The 15149-nt window shown below is 36.3% G+C and overlaps 2 protein-coding genes, 1 long non-coding RNA gene and 2 pseudogenes across 6 annotated transcripts; 3 read left to right on the top strand and 2 right to left on the bottom strand.

Moving 5' to 3' along the window:
- Positions 1–1187: 1187 nt before the first annotated feature.
- On the bottom strand, positions 1188–5271 carry LOC120137648 (protein FAR1-RELATED SEQUENCE 6-like). 4 transcript variants are annotated; one of them, XR_005517446.1, is made up of 4 exons: positions 5137–5271; positions 2857–4898; positions 2438–2496; positions 1188–1330 (listed from the first exon to the last, which is right to left on the bottom strand). XR_005517446.1 is itself a non-coding variant. In XM_039153346.1 (3 exons), the coding sequence occupies exon 2, from the start codon at positions 4896–4898 to the stop codon at positions 2874–2876; it is 2025 nt and encodes a 674-aa protein (XP_039009277.1). In that variant the 5' UTR covers positions 5137–5271; the 3' UTR covers positions 2052–2496; positions 2857–2873. The 4 variants fall into 4 exon arrangements, 3 of the variants coding, with proteins under 3 accessions (XP_039009277.1, XP_039009276.1, XP_039009278.1); XM_039153346.1 differs by lacking the exon at positions 1188–1330 and having other exon boundaries at positions 2052–2496; XM_039153345.1 differs by lacking the exons at positions 1188–1330; positions 2438–2496 and having other exon boundaries at positions 2790–4898.
- Positions 5272–6483: 1212 nt separating this feature from the next.
- Positions 6484–7526, top strand: LOC120137763 (annotated as a pseudogene).
- Positions 7527–7934: 408 nt separating this feature from the next.
- On the bottom strand, positions 7935–8332 carry LOC120137874. The gene is made up of 3 exons (XR_005517462.1): positions 8252–8332; positions 8102–8155; positions 7935–7993 (listed from the first exon to the last, which is right to left on the bottom strand). It is a non-coding gene; the product is annotated as an uncharacterized LOC120137874 (long non-coding RNA).
- Position 8333: 1 nt separating this feature from the next.
- On the top strand, positions 8334–10409 carry LOC120137764 (annotated as a pseudogene).
- A 1735-nt stretch (positions 10410–12144) lies between these two features.
- On the top strand, positions 12145–13770 carry LOC120137766. Its single transcript, XM_039153443.1, has 5 exons — positions 12145–12444; positions 12530–12588; positions 12673–12840; positions 12950–13277; positions 13354–13770. The coding sequence occupies exons 1-5, from the start codon at positions 12145–12147 to the stop codon at positions 13768–13770; spliced, it is 1272 nt and encodes a 423-aa protein (XP_039009374.1).
- The last annotated feature ends 1379 nt before the right edge of the window (positions 13771–15149 follow it).

Consider the following 15149-nt stretch of genomic DNA (forward strand, 5'->3'; position numbering starts at 1 on the left):
GTGGTCCCTATTTTTTTGGTTTATTCTAATTTTATCATTAATTTTAAAAAGTTTGTTTTTCCACTTTTATTTTTGATATTGTTTTAATCACTAGACAGTTAACTCCCTTTACTTTGCTGACATGATACATTAGTAAAAATATTTAAATTTTAATTTGATTCTTGAATTTTGGACTTAATGTTAATTTAACCTTAAATTTTATATAAAATATCAATTTGATACCTAAATTAAGTCAAAATTCATGTCGTTAACCGTCACTTATCACCATCACTGGTTAACATCAATTTCCATAACCAGACACCAACAAATTCCATCGTTGATGATCATTATACTCCAAAATTTCTAATTCACATTTTTTTTTGTTATCTCCCAACACGAATCTATTATTCGTTTCATCGAGAAATAAAAGATTGAACATAAAAAAATTAAAACTAAAAAAAAATTAAAAATTATTATAGAAAATGGAAAAAATTAATTTCTTTTCCAAGCATGTTAACCTCAATTCCTTTTGTAATATATATTGAATCCGCTATTCTTTTTTCATATTCAATTAACTATAGTTACCAAAATCAAATTACAAACATATTAAATAAAATATCTTAATAATAATAATAATAATTTAAAATACAAAATCATAAAAGAAAATTAGATATACTTGTTCAAACACATATAGAAACCCAATATTTAATATAATAAAAAATATATGATAATTTAAAATATACTTATTCAAACACATAGAAACTCATTATTCAATAGAATACAAAATATATGATAATTTAAAATTTTTAAGAAGCGATGGCAATTGTGATGTCGATCCTAATTAGATATACTTCATATATATGAAAAAAATCAAAACTAAAATCCAATATCTTTTCATCTTTAATTCAAAACACATCTATCGTAGGTTATAGATTTCACCGACACTTCCTCGTCCTCGTTCTCTATAGAAGACAATAACGCCACCTATCATTATCAACGAAAGAGATGGCATTTCAAATAGAACACAAAAATTAGATGACCCTTATTTTCATATGTAATGAGGTAAAAGAGAGGTAAGATAGTAGGCTGCCCCCAACGCCAGGTTGAAAACAATTTTCGTATGAGACCTCAAAATTATGAAATGCCCTACATAATTATTATCTCACTTTACCAACAAAGTACCAGTGGTCTAGTGGTAGAATAGGGTTCGATTCCCGGCTGGTGCCATTCTTGGAGCCGTGAAGATATTGGCTTTTGTTGAAGGTAGGGTCCTATGCCTACTCTGATATACGACGAAGTTAAAAGGCGTTTCCCTTCCTTTGCTTGCTCATTTTTGCATTTACTCCAAAACCTGCAAGGAATATATATTATATCCCTATGAATCTACAAATCATAATAAAAAACCATTGAAGTTATCTGTTATTCCATTTACAAATAAATAAATGTTTTATCCATTAAAATTGCAATTAAACAAGGTTTAAATCTTTTTGTTGGATTGTAGAAAAAAATGTAAATTATATGTTCGATTTAGTTTTTGATATATCGTCAATAAAATGTTTTAATTTTACAATTAGTTTTAAATAATGTCTTATATTCTAAACCCTAAACCTTAAGATGGTGTCTAAAAATAGTAATCGCAAACCAAATGAGAAAATTAGGGCTCATCCTTCAATCAGACTACAACCGAAAATCGGAGTTTTGTTTTGTGAATCGGAACAGTGAGAAGTCGAGACGTAACAATGTGAACAACACATCCGAAACACAGCTAGATCGGACGGAGAACATCAAAGATTGAAGAAAGGGAAGCCAAATGATTTTGATCTAGATTCGAAAACTTCATAGCATTTTTTTATTGGTAAATGACCATCGGATTTGGACTCAGGTGGCCGAGATGCAACTGCTGATGACTTTTCGGTCTCATCGGCCACCAGTGATGACAGCCAACATAACAATCACTAATGGAATATACAAAAATTAACAACTTCTTAATGTCAGATTCTGAAACTTATTTAGAGAGAGGGAGAGGAAAAACAAGAAAATAAAAGGTTGAGTCATGATTTAAAATAGAAAGACTTTACAAAGTTGTGCATTTGCTGATGCCATATTGTTCCATATGGACAATATGGCTTCTGTTGCTTTTTTTGTTTGCTTTGTATCTACACAAAATCAAAATAGATGTCATTCTGCCTGCCTGCCTGCCCGACAAAATCGAAGCAGCCTTACATTATTTAGAAAAACGCTCGCAAATATAAACACCTGTCTTATGTATTCAAAGAATCTGTTAATGGAGACTCCATATGAACATTAACTCTCTCAACACATATTGAACCCCTCAAAAGACTTTCACCATTTCATGTATGTTCCGCATGTGACTTCTCACATGCAGATCGACATGAATGTCGAATCTTAGCTTGCAAGGATTGATGATATACACAACCAAATGGAAAATGAAACAAACCTGGGGTGGGGCATCTTTCATTTTGCATTTACTCAAACATGCTTCACAGGCTTAAAAACCTGCAAGGAAATATTTCATGATGACAATTGAAAGCTCTACATGTTTCCAGTACTTACAAAGGAACATAGACATCATATTTAAAACCTTGAGTTGTACCCTTTCTTTTCCAAGAAGAGAAAGCTTAAAACAATCTTATGTATAGTTTTATCTATAAAAAGAAGAAAACGGTGTAGGAAGCCCGTTAGAATATGGTTATAATGCAATTATACTAGAAACCATATACATTACATGCTAAACTAGCTAGGCTAATGCTTTGCACAAAGCCACAAAGGAGCAATTGAACCGAATCTCAATTGACATTACAATAGGCAGATAAAAAAGGAAAACGGAGACCAATATTATTTATGAGAACCATTTACCTTCACAATGTATATTATTAATCTTGCTTTTCTTCTACCTCGTGAACTCTATTCAATGACTCCTCAAAAGCTTGCAACGCAACTTTGTAATGGTCTAAAGAAATTGCCCCCTCTTCCACAACTTGCAAGGCACTTCGATACAACTGATTAAACCATTGCACGCGATCAAAGGCATTAACGTTATTGGAACCTTCACCTGGAACATAGAAGCGCTTGTAATCCTTTTTCCATCGTGAGAGAATGTACTTGGAAGGGACTTCCTCCACACCATTGAAGTTAAGCACACACAATGCATGCCGGCATAGATATCCGTAGAAATTAAAGCAACTACAAATGCATCTAACTTCACTAGCTGTTCGGTTATACAGTACTTCATAATCCTTAATTTCTCTCTTATTTCCTTCAGCCAAGACTCGCTCCTTGACCAAGAAGATTATTATAGGCCCATCAACATGTACCTGTGTCGTGCTAAAACAGGAATACATCTCCTCTACCTCTAATTGGAACCTTTTGAAAATTTCTCTTGTGTACAACTTGGAGAGTTGCAACTCAAAGGAGCATCTTGTTTTCAGAGCAGGGCTGGAGTTTCTTGACTCGATATCGGCAAGACTTTCTTCTTTGTGCTTCTTTTGTAATGCTAATTCATACTTATCAAGAAACTCTTTCAAAGGAGTTTGTTTGTGCACATATTTATCAAAGAAGGGACTTAAATTTTCGCCAGGTCTCGAGGCATATAGTCCAGCAAAAAATGTGTCCTTTAAATAAACTGGAGCCCACTGAGCTCGATCTTCATATAATGATCGAAGCCATTCATGGTCAGCGACACCAAAATGCTGGACCATAAAACCCCATGCTGCTTCAAATTCAATTACTTTGAGCGTTTCAAAAACTGCCTTAACAAATGTCTTTCTTATTGCATCGTAATTACGCAATCCTCCCAATTTTTCTGGAACTCTTTTCATTATGAGTGACAAACTTAAGCGATGATTAGATTTGGGAAACACCTCCCCAATTGCATTCTGCAAAGCCTTGCACCTGTCTGTAATAATGGTTTGAGGACACTGTCCTGACACACAAGTAAGCCATGCTTTGAATAACCAAGAATAAGATTCGGATGTCTCACCAGCAAGCAGGCCACAACCGAGTAACACAGTTTGTCCATGATGATTAACTCCAAGAAGTGCCACAAGGGGAGTCTCATATCTATTTGACAAGCAAGTGTTGTCAATATAAATGATGTCCCCGAAATAGCCACAAGATGCCCTACATCGTGAATCAACCCAGAAAACATTCCTCAAATGCCCTTCATCATTGAAATCCATTAAGTAAAAGAAGTTTGGGTTTGTCAGCTGCAAACGGCATAGGTAATTATAGATGGCTTGCGAGTCACCCTTTCTAAGATTGAGCTGATTTGGTTGATCAGAGAACTTCCTAACAGCCACTGCATTGCTATTCGGATTCCCATTACCCTCAGCATCAATCACTAATGCTCGATACAACTTGATGGTTCGCACTTCAGCATCAGAACTCGATTGCATCTTACTTTTCGTTCCGGATCCCATCTTCTTAACAGATTTACAAATCTTGGCACCCAATAAGTGATTATGCTCATGTGTAACCTCAAGCACTCGCCACCGTTTCGATTCAACAACTCTCATCCTTATCATAGCAGGGCAACCGGTTCTAGTTTCTTTCCGAAGACGGTTAACATCTTTAATTCTTTTAAAGCCCTGGCTACTACAACAAAGCACAGCCCCATACTTCTCTCTACTATTCCGCTTAAACCACGAATTCTTAACCCTAACACGAAATCCGGCTTCCTTGGCATAGCAATTGTAATAATTATATGCATCATCATAAGTTTCAAATTCCATTCCCACAGCTGGAGCAAGAAACTCTTTCTTTCCATCGGGTAAACTATTTTGAACATCAAACAATTCAGTTGGTTCACTATCTGTCTCTTTTAGACTCTGCTCATCACATTTTTCCTCGGCCAAACAAACATTACTAGGATGAGCTTCTTTTTCTTCCTCAACTTCCATCTAAAAAAAGGGGGAAAACATCATACTTCAAACATTGTGTATTTAAGTAGGCTCCAAAACTGTGGGCAAAAGGGAACAAAGGGAAAATGGAAAAAATAAAATAAACCCAGATTAAAGTTTTGTTCAGTAAGTAAATTATGCATATCATTCATCGTTTAACGAAAGGTACAGATGACAATTGAATATGCTCTGCCAAACCAATGTGTGTGTGTGTGAGAGAGAGAGAGGTAAAGCTGACCTGGGTGTTTCAAAACGCCGTCGTTCGGGTCTTGAGTTGATGCTTTGAGCCTCAATTGGAGAAGGGAGTAACAGAGGGACACAGTCAGATCTGAAAAGGGAGGAAAGAAACTTGACAATCGGCCAAGTTTTGAAGAAGACGGGCAATTTGGGTATGAATATGTTAGTCGACATTATTTTTTAGGTTTTTATTTTTATTTTTGATAAATTTATTAAAAATAAAAAATATTTAAAATTACAATAAATAAGTATTTTTTTAATTAACTCTATGATTTACATTTTCATTAATACATTGTTATTTTTATTCTTTTTATTCATTAATCTTTTAATTTTATAACATAAATAAACAATACTAATATATTTTATTTGATGCTAAAAATATTTTTATATTATTTTATAATTATTATAATTAATATATTTTTATAAAATAATAAAATTAATTTCAATTATATTTAACCTAAATATTATATTTCATGTCAAAATTTTACCTTAGTGTAATAGTTAGGTGTTGGATATAAATGTCAAAGTCCAAAGTTCGACCCCTATCAAATGTCGAATTGCAAAAACAAAATAGTGACTTAAATGTATATATTAAAAATTTGGTGTCTTTGACGTTAGGGTAAATTATGCATTTAGTACTTAAACTATCAGTTTTAGTCTTTTTTAGTACCTAAATTTTTACTTTTTTCAAAATTATGCCTAATGTTTAGTTTTCATTTCATTGTAATATCCCGCTATTAAAAACTTAACACGTTTAGTACCTAAACTATTTGTTTTGATCTTTTTAGTACCTAAACTATTAGTTTTCATTTAGTACTTAAACTAATGTTTAGTTTTCATTTCATTGTAATATGCCTAAATTTGGTGTCTTTGACGTTAGGGTAAACTATGCATTTAATACTTAAAATATCAGTTTTAATCTTTTTAGTACCTGAACTTTTACTTTTTATAAAAATTATTCTTAACGTTTAGTTTTCATTTCATTGTAGTATCCCGCCGTTAAAAACTTAACGCTTTTAATACCTAAACTATTTATTTTGGTCTATTTTAATACATAAACTTTCATTTTTTTTCCTAGAACTTAATGTTAAACTTTGAACGATGTACTAAAATAGAAAGTACGATTTTGAAGAAAAAAATTGAAAGTTCAGATATTAAAACATATCAAAACTGATAGTTTAGGTACTAAAGCGTAATTTACCCTTGACCTTATTAATGAAAATTTTCTTAACAAGGAACGAAATCGAAACTTAGGAGAAATCCTCGTCTAACCTTGCTTCTTTTCGTTATAAAATACTAAAACAAATCCCATCTATTTAAACCCATACCATCACCTCTTTTTACCACAATGGAGGGCAAGACTGTTGAATTTCATCAAGGATGGGTTCATATGCACAACGGGATCGACAAGCTAAAGAGGATACTGGAAGGCCTACCGAAGTTTCCGTTCACCGCGAAAGAATAAATGGTGCTTTACACCAATGTCAATGTATACAACATGTGCACCCGAAAGCCACCCCACGGTTGCGCTCAGCAGGTCAACGACAAGTACCGAGAGACGCTTGAAGAGTATATTACGTCAACGGTATTGTCTTCTTTACGAGATAAGCGTGACGAGTTCTTGCTGAGGGAATTTGTTCGAAGATGGGGTAACCATGCAGTCATGGTCGGTGGCTCTCGCGGTTCTTCAGTTACCTTGATCGTTACAATGTTACTTGGAGATCACTCCCTGTGCTTAGTGAAGTCGGTCGGACCTGCTTCGGTGATCTGGTGTATCGGGAAGTGCATGCCGATGTCAAAGATGCTGTGGTTGGCCTTATTGATGAAGAACGGAAGGGCGTTCGGATCGACCGTGCACTGTTGAAGAATGTGTTGGACATTTTCGTTGCGATTGGCACGGGACGTATGGATTGTTATGAAGATGATTTTGAAGTAGGTATGCTTCAAGATACTGGTGCTTACTATTCACGGAAGGCGTCGAGGTGGATCGAGGAAGATGACTGTCCTGCGTACATGTTGAAGTGTGAAGAATGCTTGAAGAAGGAAAGGGACTGAGTGTCTCATTACCTGCATTCGAGCAGCGAGGTGAAACAGATAGAGAAAGTGCAGCATGAGCTGTTGGTTACACATGCCGATCGGCTACTCGAAAAGGAGCATTCGGGATGCCGGGCATTGCTCAGAGATGACAACGTGGAGGATCTTTCTAGGGTGTACAGGCTTTATTCTAAACTACCTCGAGGCTTGGAACCTGTTGCCGAGATATTCAAGCAGCATGTTACTGCAGAAGGTACAGCATTGATTCAACAGGCGGAAGGTGCTGCCTCGAATGCTACCGGTGAGCAGGAACAGGTCCTTATAACGACAAAGACCTCTTTGCTGAATTTTACCTGAAGAACCTCTATATAAACTTTGCAACTTTTCTCCAAACAACCGGAAGTAACCGAGGTCGGTTGGGTTCAAAATTTCTTAGCAGTGCCTATGGGAAAAGAACACATGGGAACAGAGGCCATTGCAACTATCTCAGACATTTTGATTTACCATTGTCATTAAAGTCCTTTCAACGCCACAAATATTCACTATAGAATTGAGATAACTAATATCTTTCTGTCAAAATAGAAGAAAAGAAATGTATATTTTGCCTTTTAAAAAACAAAGAAAAAAGACAGCAAAAAAAAGAAAGGTGTTTTGGGAGAAGAAGCCTATACATTTCCGGGGAAATATATGTCGCCTGTACGGAACCCCTTATTAAGAGTATCCAGAACAGCATTCTCAATTCTCTTTGCAGCATTCGCTTCACCAAGGCCATACCTCAGAAGCATTGCAGCACTGAGAATTGTTGCAAGTGGGTTTGCCGTGTCCTGCCAAAACATATTTCACATTATAATCAAGATTCAACATCTTGGGTTTGATGGGAAATGATTATTAAACTTTAGCTCTGACCACATAACAAAAAAGGTTAATCTAACCTGTCCAGCGATATCGGGGGCAGAACCGTGAATAGGCTCAAAGAGTCCAGGTCCCTGTGCCAAATGAAAATACCAATATAGTCAAAGAGAAAGGATATAAAAAACACTGTTCTCTAACCGATTTGCAAAGAGATTAATGAATTGTCATACTGATTCGCCAAGACTAGCAGATGGAAGCAACCCTATGCTTCCAGTGATCATTGAAGCTTCATCAGACAAGATATCACCAAATATGTTATTGGTCACAATTGTATCAAACTGCACAATTTCATTTTCACTTATTATTGAGCAGTTTTTCTAGTAAAAAGAACGGTGCTCCTTTATTGGGACTAAGAAGCTTGAGAAGGAAGATAATGTCTTTCTCTATGATAATTATAGTTTGAGCATTTGATCCTATGGTAAACCAATCCAAAATATTGGTGATAGTTTGGGGGACTTTTGTTGGAATTAACCCTTAACGCATTCCCTTGAAATAATTAGCATTTGTGCGTTTGTTTCAATGAGGTGTAAAAATGGTTTCTTTAATCACCGCAAGACGCCGCATCCCCTTCTCTGCTTTCGCCAATTCATCGACTCCTTTCTTCTCACTCTATATCCCCGAATGCCACTCCCCATTTCGACTCTCAGTCACCAAATGTTGACCACGAAACCGTCCGCGAAACACTCTCTGGCTACTCCAACGACTGGAAACGCGCGTTCGAGTTCTTCAACTGGGTCGAAACGGATTGCCACTTCACCCACACCACCGACACCTTCAACAAGATGTTGGACATTTTGGGTAAGTATTTCGAGTTCAATCTTTCATGGGATTTGATTCGTAGAATGAAAAACAACCCTCGTTCGACACCCGATCATACCACGTTTCGCATCATGTTTAAGCGTTACGAGACCGCCCATCTTGTTAATGAAGCTGTTGCCACTTTTGATAGATTGGATGAATTCAATTTGAAAGATGAAATTTCATTCTGTAACCTTTGTTGACTCACTCTGCTCGTATAAGCATGTTGTGGAGGCACATGATTTGTGATTTTTTGGTAAAAGTAAGGAATTAGGGTTTAGTGTGAATGATACTAAGATTCATAATATGATTCTTCGTGGGTGGTTTAAACTGGGTTGGTGGAGTAAATGTATGGAATTTTGGGAAGAAATGGATAAAAAGGGTGTTAAAAAGGATTTGCATTCTTATTCTATCTATATGGATATAATGTGCAAGAGTGGGAAGCCGTGGAAGGCAGTGAAGTTGTATAAGGAGATGAAGAAGAAGGAGAAGAAGTTGGATGTGGTGGCATATAATACGGTTATCCGTGCTATCGGTGTTTCGGACGGTGTAGATTTTGGTGTTGGGGTATTTAGGGAGATGAGGGATTTTGGCTGTCAGCCGAATGTTGTTACTTATAATACGGTCATAAAGCTTCTGCTTGAGAATGGGAGGGTGAGGCAAGCTTATTCCGTGCTTAACCAAATGCTGAAGAACGATATCACGCCTGATGTGATTACATACGCCTAGAGAGATTCTTAAGCTGTTTGATTTGATGGTTGTGAATGGGGTTCAACAGAGGATGGACACATATGTGATGCTTATGAGGAAGTTTGGGAGATGGGGATTTCTTTGACTTATTACGGTTTGGAAGAAGATGGAAGAACTAGGAAGTAGCCCAAATGAGTTTGTTTACAATGCTCTGATTGATGCTTTGATTCAAAAGGGGATGTTAGATATGGCTCGGAAGTACCAAGAGGAAATGTTAGCAAAAGGGCTTTCATCTAAGCCAAGGTAAGAATTGGAAACAAAGCTGGTGCAAGGGGAACCTCGTGCTTAACAGCTGCAAAGCTTGTACGTTATCTAAAAAATGAGGTCACTACTGAAGTTCTGCTCTCTGATGAAAGGAACCGGGTGTGCGAGTCAGGGTTATGCTCAGTGGGGAGGGAAGTAAGTAACCAAGTTTTCCTTTCTGGATAACGTTGGCTGTAGCGTAACACATCACTGGCAGTAACGTGGGGTACTCGTATAGAATTACATTTATGTTCTCCTTTCTAAGGTTGATTGGGAGCCTGTGACAATGTTTTGCTAAGATTGAAAACCGTTGAGCTCGAGCAAAAGTGCATCTGACGATGGTGCCTGCCTGATTTTGTCTTAAGCTCTAAGAACAGGAATGAAGCGAAATGTTTTCTACGAAGATGGTTCTGGAACAACGTCGGTAATACAAAGAGGACAATCATATGCAAAATGAAATATCGATCTAGAAACAGCAGCCCAGTCGGCAAGGATGTGGGCGGCAAAGTCGACGGTTTGCGAATGTGACGCACTTGTACAAGAGCATGTAATTATTCAAAGAAAATGAGAAACGTATATTATCTTATAATCATCGTAAATTATTAAAAAAAAAAGTTAATTCTCAATTTTTCCAAAAAAATGAGAAGTAATTATTTTGATTTGTTTTAATTCCTTCCCAATTGTTATTATTTTACAAACTCTTCTATTTAAAATTGGCATCCGCACTAAATGGAGAATTTGATTTGTCTTGTTGATAAAGCTTTTCAAATTTAATAGCAACATATAAATTTTCCGATTATATAATTGTATTGTATGATAGATGATCTATTATTCAGATTTCCAAGTCTTTAAGTGGATTTATTTATAAACTATTTTCTAGAATGCTTGAAGGTCATATGTTTATAATTGGATAATCTGATGTGGTTGTCCTAACCAGATAACAACAATTAAGATCATAACACAAGTTTTCTCTCCCTAGATTCAAACAACATAATAGAAATGTGTATAAATTAGCAATCCTCCTCAAATTAAGGGGATTAGTCAATATAGAGTCTATTGATAAGATGTTAGAAGAGGTATTACACGTAACAAATAACAATTTAAATACCAAAATTAGCAGAAAAATAATGTGTTCTTGGAAAACAAATGCACCAGAAAACGAGATTTTAATCTGCAATTTCAAGTAAATGAAAAAGTCATTCATCCCTTGGTTGATTCCACCAAGGGGTAATCAAACACAGACAAGAACAATCCAAGAAGAACGATGGGGACGCGTGTAAAATTGAACCCGTTTCTTCTTATTCCAGCTTTGTTCCACGTTTTATCAGCCTTGTTTTCATTTTCTCACGGGCAGAATGTTGGCAATTTGCCTGTGCCTGTGGATGGTAACATGCCAAAGCTAGGCATGGATGGTAAAATGCCAATGCCAGGCAAGGATGATAACTTACTGATGCTGGTGCCGGCAAAGGATGGTAACTTACCAATGCCGATGCCGGGAAAGGATGGTCATATGCCGGTGCCGGACATTGAGGGTAAATTGCCAGGGCCATGGAAGGATGGTAATTTGCAAGTGCCATTCAGGGGTGATTTTCCAGGTATGATTGTTCTATGCTGCTTCTAGTTTTCCTCTCTTCTTCTCATATATAGCGAAATGGTTGCGAATGTTAGGATTTGAATGACCACGATGAAATTTGAGATTCTTTTTTCATCTCATTTCCAGCCTTGGTTTCAAAAAAATTTCGATAAATCTTCATGTTTACAGGAATGGAGGACTCGATAAAGGAAAAACTAGCAGGAGCTAGATCAGGAAATGGAAATGGAACTAGTATAGTATTAGCCGATAAACAAACACGCAGGAGGGACCCTCTAGACCATATGAATTACTATAAAGGTGGATGGAATATTACTAATCAACATTACTATGCTGTAAGATTCCATAACTCTGCTGTTTAATCAAATTATATTATGGTTTGTTCATCAACATGGTAACTTGTTCTCCAAGTTCTCTGTATGCAGTCTGTTGCTTTTAGTTCTTTCCCTTTCTTGGTCATCGCTTCCATCTGGTTCGTGCTGTTCGGCCTGTTGATGTTATGTGCTTGTTGCTGCTGCAAAAAATACATCAACCCCTATTGTTATTCGCCGCCTGCTTACGTGCTCTGTCTCGTCTTTCTCATACTTTTCACAATTTCAGCAATGTAAGTTTGAGTTTCCTCATAAGTATTGTTTTCTAAGCTTACGGTTCTATGTTCCGATTACAGAGTTAACTACTTGAATGCATTCATTTTGCAGTGCCGGATGCAGTGTAATGTTCTTAGGAGAGAAAGGATTCTTGGGAGCCATACACGAGACCGCTGGATATGTAGTGCATCAAGGAGAAAAGATCTCGAATGGTCTTATAATTGTCGTCAGTTATCTTCAGTCGGCCAGGAAAGTTTCTTTGAACAACAAATTCCTACCACCCGAAATCATAAACCAGATCGACGAGGTCACCTCTAAATTGGATGCAAGTAAAGACCTCCCTCATCTTACAACGATAAGCATGGCAGATTCCTTGTCCGAAATTCTCAAGCATGTGTATGTCAAATAAATGTTTTTCCACACATCGATATTCATGTATCATAACGCAGACTTCATCTATGCGTTGATGTTTATTCCAGGAACACAACTCTGATCTCTATCAGTACTACCATGCTTCTAGTAGCAGTTCTTGGATTCTGTAAGCCTTTTGGTTCCCCTATAAACTGGTTGATTATCAATTATTGTTCCAAAGTGTTTCATTGTTTTTTTAAATGGATTGCAGTATTTTTGGCTATTGGCTGGAAAACATGGGTGTATATGTAAGTAACTTGAGAGCGTGCATGATTATCATCTTCTTGTCCATCATAATCATCATCAAAACTAACGATCAACGGTTGCAGATTCATGATCATCGGGTGGATTATCACGACGCTCGTGTTTATCTTGTGCGGTGCATTTCTTGCGTTCCACAAGTAAGTTTAAACAAATCATATGTCCATTGGTAAACTTGAAACATATCAAGTTCCATATCTGACCATATTTTCACGAAAACATTTCAGCTTAATGGCAGATACATGCACCGCGGTGGACGAATGGGTTCAAAACCCCACAGCCGGTTCTGCTATCAAGGAACTTCTTCCTTGCGTGGATCGGGAATTCGGAAAAAACATCAAGGATGCGAGCAAAGCGGTTAGCAACGGGATTAACGATCTGCTGAACCTTGATGTTTCCCTTGTAGCCAATAACAATGACATACCTCCACAAGTAGTAGGTCTTTACTACAATCAATCCGGTCCCTCATTGCCCACCGTTTGTGACCCGCACAAGGCAGAAAACAATAAAAAAACTTGTGGGGAGGGTCAAGTAGCCGTGGGCAATGCAACACAGGTACAATCCGATTCTTTATCTATTGCGGTTTTCGACTCTCGGTCTTTCCAGTTGATTTTTTAATGTTCGATGTTAGGAATGGAGAAAATTCGTATGCCATTTATCGTCGTCCGGAATTTGCAGCACACAAGGGCGCCTGACCCCGGACTTGTACAAGCAAATGAGTTCAGCTGCTAGCATAAGCTACGTGTTGTCCTGTTACGTTCCTTTCCTTGCTAGCCTAGTAGACTGCTCCACAATTTGGGAAATTCTCAATTACATGCACCAGCATTACTGTCCGGGGCTAAGGAAACACAGTCAAGAGGTTTATATCGGCTTGCTCCTCGCCACGATCTCGGTGATGTTCTGTTTGATATCTTGGGTATTTTATGGTAAAGAACGGCGAGATCGAAAGTATACCAAAGGGACCGATATGGTGCAAGCCGAAACAACCAAAGGGACCGATACGGTGCAAGCTGAAACAACCCATGAAGACCCTGATGCTGAAGAATAGGGATTTCAACCGCAGTAGAAGTTGTGTCGTTGCAGAGGTAACGAATGCTAACGCAGTTGCTTGCATTTGTCTATATGTAAACTATACTAGAAATGTGTAAACTTCCTTTGCAATATGGAGAAATGGGGCAAGAATACCTATTCATAAAGGTGTGTGATTGCAATATTTAGGTTCAAATATTTAATACATGCACAAAGCTCATTGACACCTCGCAAGCTGGTGCATATCAGTTCCTAATTTTAACACACACCTATTATTTGTGAGTTTGTCTAAGAAACACCAGTAAATTTGGAGCTCCACGCAGGTTCAATAGGTTCGGCGAGGAAGACAAAGAAGACGGGTGCCGGTTGCGTGCATCCATCCGAAGAATGGGTACTCGAAAATCAACGTGGTAGCTGTTAAGGTAACACTTGATGATCAGGCTCGGAGGGTTACCATTTCATGCTGCATGAAGCATGATTATTCACCGAATGATATCAATGGTCTGTGTTCCATTCCTATTCTTCTGTGATTTGGATGGCCATGAACTAAACATGGAACATGGATTTGGAATCTTAGGAGCAAACAAGTAGGCTTGGAAATCAGAAGATTAAAAAAGTAAAAGAAATATAACAAAAATAAGGATAAAATTAAGAAGAAGAAGAAAGAGTGTTTTCAAGAGAATTTGGACCTGGATTTTTGTGACCGATATAAACAAATCAAGAGAATAGTTAATTCAGATTAAAAAACAAGGAATAGAAACGGAAAAAGAAATAATATTTAGCCTTATGTTTTACTTCGTCTTGATTATTTGTCATTAAAAAAATAAAGAATTGTGTTATATATATATATATATAATTTTTTCAATAATAGCATGATTTTATTTTACGATGATACATTATTATTATGTTAATTTTTTAATAGTGTAATCAAAATATAACTTAAATATGTATAATTTTGAAAAAAATAATAACAGTTATCAAAATAAAAGAACAATGAACGAAAAGAAACTACCAAAATAGAAGTATTTTTGTATATTAACCCTTTTAAAAGAAATTTGATTTTCAAGACTTACCGTCGAAGTCTCCACGTCAGTCTATATGTAACATAAGGTAAGTTATGCGTTTAGAATCTAATTATGAGTTTTGATATATTTTAGCATCTAAATTTTTAATTTTTTTTAAAATCATATCTAAAATTTAATTTTGATTTTATTTTAGTATCTCATTTCAAAATTTAACGTTAAATTTTGAAAAAAAAAATGAAATTTAAATATTAAAACGGACCAAATTAATAGTTTAGGTACTAAACGCATTAAGTTTTAACAGCGGGGTATTAAAATGAAATAAAATCTAAATATTTGATATGATTTTGAAAAAATTAAAAACGTAAATACTAAA

Source organism: Hibiscus syriacus, unplaced genomic scaffold (genome assembly GCF_006381635.1).
Source record: "Hibiscus syriacus cultivar Baekdansim isolate YM2019G1 unplaced genomic scaffold, ASM638163v2 tig00110676_pilon, whole genome shotgun sequence".
Lineage (NCBI taxonomy): Eukaryota > Viridiplantae > Streptophyta > Magnoliopsida > Malvales > Malvaceae > Hibiscus > Hibiscus syriacus.

Excerpts from the sequence above, each read along its gene's own strand:
- LOC120137648 (XM_039153346.1), bottom strand. The coding sequence starts at position 4,898 with ATGGAAGTTGAGGAAGAAAAAGAAGCTCATCCTAGTAATGTTTGTTTG.
- LOC120137766 (XM_039153443.1), top strand. The coding sequence starts at position 12,145 with ATGCATTCATTTTGCAGTGCCGGATGCAGTGTAATGTTCTTAGGAGAG. Across the intron at positions 12,589-12,672 it reads AGTAGCAGTTCTTGGATTCT|TATTTTTGGCTATTGGCTGG; the intron begins GTAAGCCTTTTG and ends AATGGATTGCAG. Across the intron at positions 12,841-12,949 it reads GCTCGTGTTTATCTTGTGCG|CTTAATGGCAGATACATGCA; the intron begins GTGCATTTCTTG and ends AAAACATTTCAG.